At 36.7% G+C, this 10796-nt stretch overlaps 1 protein-coding gene across 1 annotated transcript; it reads right to left on the bottom strand.

The window, feature by feature from the left end:
- Positions 1–3877: 3877 nt before the first annotated feature.
- Positions 3878–8274, bottom strand: LOC115219992 (28S ribosomal protein S5, mitochondrial). The gene is made up of 2 exons (XM_029790294.2): positions 6957–8274; positions 3878–3888 (listed from the first exon to the last, which is right to left on the bottom strand). The coding sequence occupies exon 1, from the start codon at positions 8223–8225 to the stop codon at positions 6960–6962; it is 1266 nt and encodes a 421-aa protein (XP_029646154.1). The 5' UTR covers positions 8226–8274; the 3' UTR covers positions 3878–3888; positions 6957–6959.
- Between the last annotated feature and the right edge of the window lie 2522 nt (positions 8275–10796).

Raw genomic sequence — 10796 nt, 5'->3', positions numbered from 1 at the left:
TTCATTATTATTCCTGGATTGGAAAGACATGTCTAGTGAAGGTGGTTAGTTTTCGGTTTGGTAGAGAAATAGATTATTAAAAATAAACTGTTTTCTCTTTTCCATCTATTGCTAACTAACACTGAAATAAGTGGATTTACACATTATTATAATTATTATTATTTTTATCTTTTTTTCCCTGAAAATTTATTTCCAATCTATTGAAATTTCTAGTCCTGGTTTGACAAATTATTTTTAAGGAAAGCAGACATTAAATGATGATGATGATGATGATTAAGGTGGTAGGATGGCAGAAGTGTTAACACACTGAACAAAATGCTTAGCAGCATTTTTTTCAGCTTTACGTTCTGTGTTCAAATTCTGCCACGGTCAACTTTACCTTTCATCCGTTTGGAGTCAATAAAATAAGTACCAGTTGCATACTGGGGAATCAACTTACCTGTTCCCCTGAAATTGCTGACCTTGTGCCAAACTGAAACTATTATTATAAGGTGACAAGCTGGCAGCGACATTAGCACGCCAGGTGAAATGCTTAGCGCTATTTCGTCTGTTGCTATGTTCTGAGTTCAAATTCTGCTGAGGTCGACTTTGCCTTTCATCCTTTTGGGGTCGATAAATTAAATACCAGTTGTATACTGGGGTTGATCTAATCGACTGGCCCCTCCTCCCAAAAATATCAGGCCTTGTGCCTAGAGTAGAAAAGATTATTATTATGGTGGCGAGTTGACAGAATCATTAACATGCCAGACAAAACAGTGACATTTCTTCTGGCTCTTTACGTTCTAAGTTCAAATTATGCCAAAATCACCTTTGCCTTTCATGCTTTCAGGGTCAATAAAATAAAGTACCAGCCAAATACTGGGGTCATTGTAATCAACATTCCCCCTCCCCTAAAACTGCTGGCCTTGTACCTAAATTTGAAAACATTATTAGCATACTTGAGTTAAAATTTTTCAAGGTCAGTTTTACTCTTTTGTCCTTCCAGGATCATTAAAACAAGGTACCAGTCAAGTAAATGGGGTCAACGTAATGAGCTCCTTTGCTCCTCTTAATACTGCTGACCTTACACCTAAACCAGAAGCAATTATCATCTTTGTCTTTCATCCTTTTGGGGCCTCTAAAATAAGGAACCAATTGGTTGCTGTTGGTCTATCCAACCCATGCCAGCATGGAAAAAAGGACAATAAATGATTGGCTGGTAGAGAGGTAGAAGACTGATGCCAGAGTTGACCTTTCATTCAAACTAAAGTTGATAAACTCATATAAACAAGTTTACTGTTTTACCTGGTGAAAATAATAATAATGATTTATGATAATCATTACTTAGGTGAGAAACAGGTGGCTGAGTGGTAGGAAAAATGTACAGCATTTGACTAGATGTACTCTTTCATTCCTTAAGTTCTGAGTTTAAATACCACTTCGATTGATTTCTCTTTCCATGGACCAATGATGGACTTACTGTACTGTTAATTGGCTTGCTACAAATAGCAACAAAATCTCTCTCAAATCACACACTGTTGTTATAAAACAAGGACACATTGAATAAAGCAGTGCTAGATCAGTGATGCCAAACCCTTGTAACTCTGCACATTTTAATGTGTGAATAAGATTTTAATGATATTGTAGGTTTTTACTTTTTTTATTAAAAAAAACCTGTCTATTTGGCAACTAAAATCCTGCACTATCATTGCGTTTAGATATGCGAAAATAAAATACAGGGTGGGGCAAAAATATTCTCCGACATTTTACAGGCTGACAAACATTTCAACATCAAAGGTACAAGGTGCATTGATTTAAACCATGATAACTAAAAGAAAAATGGTAAAACATTAGCCACACCAATGGCTGTGTAAAACGGGAGTTTTTTTTCTTCTTTTTTTTTTTTGGCTGCCCCTTGTAAAAGTAGGATGGCTAAAGCTGGAACGTCTTTGAATATAGATCTGTTACACCTGAGGAATGTTCCCCTTTAAGTGTCAGGTATTTTCTGCGATTTAATTCAATCCACTATATCCTCTCCCTACCACACATTTGTGGGTCTCTTAGAAATCACCTTTTAGAGTGAGCCTGGCAGAAGAGTGGCATAATAGGGGTGGGGGGCAACTTCCCAGTAAATTGAATTTGCAATTTGGGTTTCAATTCTTATTTGAAGCTATTTCACTTTAGGTAAAGTATGACAGTTACTAAGTCACATTTTCTTTCTTTCTTAAAAATTTGCAGGTTAAGGACTTTAGTCAAAGGATGATAAATAAATAATTATTATGCCAGACAATGTAGTTTAAGGGTTTAAGTTCTCAAAGAGCTGAACTAAACTAGGTCTTTTTTTTTCTATTCCCTAGTGAGTTCATGGTGTAGTGGTTATCACACCTGCTTAATGTACAGAAGCTCAGTTCAAAACTTACTAGAACCTATGACTTTAGTGCAGAATTTTTAATGGTGGTGCCCCAGCATGGCCACATCCTTTGGGCAGAAGCACATAAAAGAAATAGTTTCAGTGGTTGTGTCTTTGGGAAGTTTACAAATCAGTTATCCAATTCTATAACTTCAAGTCTTTCAGAAGAAATTGGACAGCTGAGGCAGAGATGGAAGGGACCCAGGTTTAAAAGCTTTGCAATGCTTAGTTACAATCACAAAACAATTTCACAAGCATCAACTTGTCTTTCATTCCGTTTTGAGTGATAAATTAATACCAGTCATGACCTGGGAACCAAATTAACCACACACCACTCCTCTTTTACAAAAACATACTTTTGTGCTAATGTAATTTCTGTTAATATTAAGGCAGCAAGTTGACCAACCCCTGCTTCTCTCAAAACTGCTGGCTGCGTGTCCAAATTCATAAATTATGAATTGACTAGGGCTGACTTTGCTTGTCATCTCTTTAACCCTTTAGTATTTTAACCGGCCATATCCGGCCAAAAGTATTCTACATATTTTATGTTCAAACTGGCCAGATCCAGGCTCTCACACCTACCCTACAATGTTATTCTACATTAAGTAATTACACCATCAAGATCTTGAAGATATGAGATAATGCATGATTAATTCAAATCAATGGGAATCAATAGGCATTATGTTTGATAGAATAATCTGAACACTAAAGGGTTAAAGGTTGATAAAATAAGTACCAGTAAAATTCTGGGGTCAGCTTGAGCTACTTAAGAAGTCTAGAAAATTTTGACTTTGTGTCTGTGTAAGCATCACCATCATAATCAGTTGACATTCCTGTAATTAAGTGTCCTCCTTCACAATAAAGTATTGATCCAGGTCTCTTGTAAAAAATATACATAAATTCTATACAAACTTAGAAAATAAATTTTTATTCAAATATTGCTGAAAGTTGTTAAAATTTTTTTTCTGTCTTTTTACCTCGTCTTTATCTTTGTCTACCCATTACCTAACCACCCAGTTTAACAGCTATCTACCCATAGATCCAGTTCAACAGATATTTACTATCAGCTCACCGACCTATCTTGTCCAACAGCAATCTACTGACAATTGTAAGCATTTCAAGATGTTGAGAGAACCTGTGCCTGGTTACTTGACCTGCTAAAATAGCAGCCAGTTAGTGATCTCCAGTGAATCACTATACTACAGGGTGTATAAGGTATTTGAGGACATACCTTTTTGGAGGTTATTGCTGCATTTTTGCTAACTCTCTATAATCTTTGTTTCAGAAAATAATAATGGCCAACCCTCAGCTTACTCAAGAGATGAAGAGGCTTGCTGTTATTGTGGTTATAAAGGCTGAGCATAGCGATTTAGAAATATCTCAATTTTTAAAAGTTGCCAGAGCTTTCATCTATGAAGTTTGTAAGGAGTTACAGACTGAAGATGGAAATGTATCACCAGTATCAAAGCATTCTAAACACTCTAAAATCATCTGAACACCTGAATTTATCCAGCAAGTTCAACAGACCATTGATTACAATCCCAGAAAGTCCTTGAGGTCACTTGCAAAAGATCTCCATCAGTCAGAAATGTTGTCCACAGATATGTTTTATAACCCATGCCAGCATGGAGAACGGACGTTAAACGATGAGGAAAGGTCATTTTGTCAGAAAAAGCAAACGAAAATCACTACATCAGATCTAAAAGGCTCTTAAACAAACTGAAAAACTTAACCCTTAAACTAAAGTTTAAGGGTTAAGTTCTCAAAAAGCTGAACTAAACTAGGTCTTTTTTTTTTCTATTCCCTAGTGAGTTCATGGTGTAGTGGTTATCACACCTGCTTAATGTACAGAAGCTCGGTTGAAAACTTACTAGAACCTATGACTTTAGTGCAGAATTTGTAATGGTGTTGCCCCAGCATGGCCACATCCTTTGGGCAGAAGCACATAAAAGAAGTAAAGTTTAAGATTTCTATTGCTTTGCTTCACTTCAGTTGGCATCACCAATGTCCGCTCAACGATTATCCAGAACTTGAATGCTCTCACAAACGAGAATACTAAAAATGAACCTGGCCACTCTCAGCAATTAAGTAAAAAAACTGGAAAAATCCCAAAATCTAATCAGTTTGTGTCAGTCACGAGGCCAAACATCCCTGAAAGTTTCATCCAAATCCGTTCAGTGGTTCTTGAGACATCTTGTTCACGGACAAACAAACAAACCCGACTGAAAACAATACCTCCGCCTTTGCTAAGGCAAAGGCAATAAAGTAAAATAATCACCACTTGGGTATTAATACTACCTCTGTTGCTCTATTTATCTTTTATGAATAAATAAATAAGTCACATTATGTTTGCAGAGTTTGTTTGCTCTCTGTCTGTTTTTCCATGCTAGCATGGGTTAAATCTTGTTCTCAACCGAGGTCCACATGGCCCTTACAGGTTCATTTCAAATCATCATCATCATCGTTTAACGTCCGCTTTCCATGCTAGCATGGGTTGGACGATTTGACTGAGGTCTGGCGAACCAGATGGCTGCACCAGGCTCCAATCTTGATCTGGCAGAGTTTCTACAGCTGGATGCCCTTCCTAACGCTAACCATTCCGAGAGTGTAGTGGGTGCATTTTACGTGCCACCTGCACGGAGGCCAGTCAGGCAGTACTGGCAATGACCTTGCTCGAATCTTTTTACACATGCCATCGGCACAGGTGCCAGTAAGGTGTTGCTAGTAACGATCACGCTCGGATGGTCCTCTTGGCACCCAACTAGCATGGGCACAAGTGCCAGTAAGGCGACACTGGTAATGATCACACTCGTATGGTGCTCTTTGCACCCCACTAGCACGGATGCCAGTCATCGAATCTGATTTTGATTTCACTTGCCTCAACAGGTCTTCACAAGCAGAGTTTAGTGTCCAAAGAAGGAAAAGGTATGCATAAGCGGGCTGGTTACGCTCCTGGCATAGGCCACGGGTTATGGTCTCATTTGGCTTGCCTGTTAAAATCTATGTGCAAGAAATTGTTTATACTTCTACAATACATAACATATTTAAACATCTTTTCATACAATTCCTAATAATATTTAATCATAAAATAGTTTTCAGTCATTGAATGACTATGTGGGCTCCACCCTGAGTGAAATAGGGACAATAGGCAAAAAAAAATGGTGAGAATCACTGGGTTAAATGAGTGCATATTATTGAAGCCTGCAGTGGAGATCTCCTCCCACATCTGGAATGGAACTGCTGCTATGCACATAGTTATCTTGGACTACATCCAGGCAAGAGCCACTCAAATGATTGGCATAAAATCACTCACGGATACACTCCATCCCCTGGTCTCCACTCAAGTTTTTTTGTCACTTTTATAATAGTTTTTAATCCTTGGAAACAGCTGGTTTTCTATCTCCACGCTCTGGCACTTCTGTCCCACTTGCCTATGCACTTCATCTTTGTTGCATCCAATCCTACCATGTCCCACACTAATTGCTCTGCCCAGTCCTTTCTCCTCAGAATATCACCCCATTCCATTGACCGGCAGCAGCTTAAACTGAACATTATCAACATCAATCTCACTGATCTTGGAGAGCCTGCAAAGGTCATGGTGCTGCCCCTTCCTTCAGTTCCAGTAAGAAAACAAAAACTAAAACAAAACAAATAAACAGCACATTCCAGCATTCTAGTAATGTAACATCTTCACAACAGCTATTACAAATTTATAACCAATAGTATGTGGCTCCATTTACTTAACTACTAGAGGAGGAACCAGTCGCAATAACACCATGTAAACAAGATCTAGTAATATATCTTATTGGATATTATAGTATTGATATATAAATGGATTAAATATGACAAAAAGAAAATCAACAAAGAACTAAAGAAAAGGAGAATTAACAAACAAGAATCGTAGGAATATAAGAACACTAGAAATACATAAAGTAAGAAAAGAAAAAATGTTAATGATAGAATTTCTGAAGAATTCAACAGATAAATAAAAAGAGTTTTGTTTTAATATCACACAAAAAATACAGGGTGTCTCGTGATGATGGGGCACATACTTTGGTCATTATTATAGACTTTTGTTTGGTAATTGTACATGTTTTAGTCTTGGATACTTGCGTTTCAAATGTGTCCCTTTATTAACAGACAACTCATATGGATACTGCTAGCGAACAGTGGTCCCGGTGCATGCACTCGTGCATCCGCGCTAGCTAGTCGTAAGTAGTCGATCCTACAACGACTTGCGCGTATGTTTGTATTTCAAGGCTAAATACATATCAAAGAAAACCAAATAATATTTTTCAAACAAAGTAAATAAAACGTAAAGTAAATAAATTATTTTTTAAAACAATGTATGTAATTTTTTTACACAAATTAAATATTTTTCGATAAATTATTTTTATAAACAAAGGTTAGGGTTAGGTTTAGGGTTAAAAAGTCGTTGTAGGATCGACGACTTACGACTAGCTAGCGTGGATGCGCGAGTGCGCGCACCGGGACCACTGTTCGCTAGTAGTACCTCCATATGTAACAAAGTTTCAATCATACCATTATAAATGTTTTATAACTAAACATTTTACTTTTGTTGTTGGTTCCCAGGTTCTTCAAATCCGAGGACAATTCTATCCAATCTAGATTGGTACTGGTTTCTGTGTTTGTAGTCAAGCCATAGTTTCCTTCGCATCAATGGATTATTATTATTGGAGCGTTTCTTTTTCTGTAATTGCCTTTTCCCACCATAGTACAACTGCGAAAAATCCAAGTCAATGTTTGCTGGAGGAGCATCCAAAATTTTTCCGTCTGAAGGTGAAGCAACAACATTTGGAAAATATTCTCTTTCATTTCGGAATTCCACAAGATGCATATTCATCCGGTCTGCAAGTTCTTGGTGTGTTTCCTGTTTCAACAAACCGTCAAAGAAGGCTTTGGTCATACACTGTGTGTTTTTAGAGTGGCTATCTACCTTGGCGTACATATTTTCAATTCCGATAACTTGGCAAATAGTTTTCAGAACTCGGTGACACGTTAAACCGAAGCCTTTGGGTCTTTTTTTAGCGAAAACTTTCACTGCGTAATACTGGCAAAATATATTATGCCATAGTGTGTGATCCTCGAATCGTTCAATATACTGTAATCGCAGGGCAGCCTTATTTTTCGCTTTCCTAAGAGCGTCCTTAGCTGAAGCCGATCTACCTTTAGCAAACCCGGCAAGACCGTTTTTGTTTCCAGTCACAACAAATGCACTGTAGCTTCGTTTTCGTCCCAGAGTTGCTGTCATATTGGCTACGGTTTTAAGCTCTAATACTCTTGTATCGAAACCTTCAAATGTAAAATCGTCTAAAGGATCTGGAGGTCCTATACTCATACCGGGCATCCGTCTCCCTGTCCATCCACGTTGCAAAGCAGGAATTTTTAAATGACGAGATCTTTGAAAACGGTCCCTTACTTTCTGTATCTGTTCCTTTCTGTCGGGATTGTGTGGTAAACTTTCAACGTTCAACAGTTTTTTACCTTTCATGACAGGGGCATTGAGTCCGGGCCAAACCATCTGCTGTTGACCATCGCCGAGAATTTGACCGATGTGTAGATCCACTTTTCTTTTCCGGCCACGACCTCTACCTTTTTTCCTACCAGCATTACTTACACCACCGACACTCTCCCAGAGACGATCAGCAGGAAGACGTTTGAAAAAAGAAGAGAAACGGATATCAGTAAGGTTTGCTAGGATAGGCAAATATCTTGCGCTTTGCAGCAGTGGTAATATCGAAGGGCTGTGACATGTTTGTAAAGGACGTAAAACAGAAAACGAAGTACGTACCGCACACAGCATGGCCGACGCCATCTTTAAAAACAGGAGAGCGAAGTGATGAAATAGAGTGATCTCCCCGTGCATAATTATTATTGTGTCATGTGGTTGTCCTTGGGAATAAGAAAAACATTTAAGTGTATCGTCGTCGTTAAGGGAGGAGTGAGTGTAGAATCCAGTTTCGTTTCCTAGTCGGTTCTGATTTATTCCGTTTACAGCTCTGAAAACCTTAGGAAAAGTCATAAACATCACAAGGCCTTTCTTATTCATATTCCACCTCGTAAAATTTTCATATTTCAAACCAATTTAAATAATGTTATTTGCCCTTGGAAACTTGACCTTTTCGTTCCGGCATAACTACAGATACGTGCCCATCCACCTGCCAAATTTTTTTCTTTATAACTTTGAAGAAAAATATAGATATTTTTCATTGAAATTTTCTAGAGATGCATTTTATATAGTGCAGATTAGGGTTATATTAGAATTTGTTATGATTATTTATTTTTTTTAGAGTGAAATTTCGGATAATTCTCACATCACGATTTGCTTCGTTATAGCTTTCAGAAAAATGTGTATTTTTCAATAAAATTATCTACGAATACATTTCAAATCGCGCAGATTATGATTATACCAGAATTTGATGTGAAAGAAAAACGAAAAAAGTATTGTGTGTGTATGGGGCGGGGATAATTCATACATCCCGCTTTCGATGAGGTGTATGAATTATCCGCCCCCACCATTTTATTTTTTCATTAAATTTTGATAAAATCGTAATATACATTATCTGAAATGTGTTTACCCAAAATTTTACAAAAAGATATTAATTTTTCAGAAAGTTATGAGGAAACAAAGTCGGTGGAAGGGTACACATCTGTAGCACTGCCTATATTTTTCTCTGTTTACGTCCATAGTTCACTGTTATTAATGTTAAATGGTTATTGTATATATGAGCAGAGGCATACTGTAAGTGTGTGCTACTCGGAAGAAAGTCTTAACTTTATTAAATTTCACAATAACGACTTTGAAATATAATAATAAGAGTATTTAGAGGTATTTTTTAAGAGCACTAAAGAATCGCTGTGTTGCCCTAACACCTGGGTAATAGAAAAGAAGCCACGATACACTACACACACACATATATATATATATATTTCAAATTTTGTAGCCCAAAATGTAGCTTAGGAAGGGACCAATCTCAAAATGTATAAACATAATCATTTTGGTAAAAAAAAAAAACAACTGAACTAGTGACAAAGCCTGGAAGTGGCCGTGTGTGAGCAAATGTTGACCTTAAGAATATTATTCAACACTACCATGTGTGAATGATGTTTATTACAATATATATTTATTACAATATAGTGTATTTTGTGAATATGAGGTAGATCTTTGCAAGGTACCTAAATACTGAACTGAACCAAACATTTAGCAGTATTGGTTTCCAATTTTGGCATAAGGCCATTAAATCGGGAGGGGAGGGAAAGTTGATCACATCAATTTCAGTGCTCAGCTGATACTCATTTTTATTGAGTACTGAAAAGATAAAAGGAAAAGACGACCTTGGCGAAATTTGAACTCAAATGTCCCCGTAACTTAGCGGTTCGGCAAAAGAGACCGATAGAATAAGTACTAATCTTACAAAGAATAAGTCCTAGGGTTGATTTGATTCGACTAAAGGTGGTGCTCCAGCATGGCCGCAGTCAAATGACTGAAACAAGTAAAAGAGTAAAGAGTAATATTTGGAGTCAAATTCGATTTCAGGTGTTAATCACTTTTTTTTTTTTTTTGTCCTGTTTTGACCTCAGTACTTTTTTTCTACTGAATTTTTTTTACATATAACTAACCTGGATAGATTTCTGTCGTCGAGGTCTATCATATAAGCTAAAATAAAATATAGATTTATTCAAAAACAAAAATTTGGACCCAAAGTCGATTTCAGGCGTTACTTTCCCATTTGTAACCTCATATTTGACTCAAACTTTTTTTCTGATGAACCAATTTTCAAATTTTTTAGCCCGAAATGTAGCTTATGATATGACAAACCTAAAAATGTAAACATCATCTAATTTGGGTAAAAAGCAAGTTAGTTACATAGCCTAGAAGTGGTCGCAAGTGAGTAAATATTGACCTAAAGAATATTATTCACACAATACCGTGTGTGAATGGTATTTTTTGAACAGATTAGCACCACGACACTCGTCTTCATGAGTTCTATTATATGAGGTAAAAAAAAATTTGAGGTTTTTAATTTGATTTTAGACGTTACAACTTTTTTCGGCACATTTGGTCCCAATAGTTTTTTGTTTAAAAAACCCCTTTTTTATATATATAATTAGCATCATCGGATCCTTCTCGTGGAGATTTATCAGAAAAGTTAAATTTAAATATAGTTTTCTTTTGAAATAAGAATAATATTTGGAGTCAAATTTGATTTCAGGCGGTAGTCTCCTTTTTTTTGCCGGTTTTTACCTCAGTACTTTTTTTCTACAGAATACTTTTGCATATAAGTAACATGGAAAGATTCCTCTCGCCGAGGTCTATCATATAAGCTAAAATGAAATATAGATTTCTTTAAAAAAAATATTTGGAATCGAAGTCGATTTCAGGCGT

The sequence above is a fragment of the Octopus sinensis genome, linkage group LG15, assembly GCF_006345805.1.
Source record: "Octopus sinensis linkage group LG15, ASM634580v1, whole genome shotgun sequence".
NCBI classification, from domain to species: domain Eukaryota; kingdom Metazoa; phylum Mollusca; class Cephalopoda; order Octopoda; family Octopodidae; genus Octopus; species Octopus sinensis.
Note: the sequence above shows the minus strand (reverse complement) of the source record. Positions and strands in the feature narration are given on the sequence as shown.

What these genes read in the sequence shown, in the direction of transcription:
- LOC115219992 (XM_029790294.2), bottom strand. Translation starts at nt 8,225, where the DNA reads ATGGCGTCGGCCATGCTGTGTGCGGTACGTACTTCGTTTTCTGTTTTA.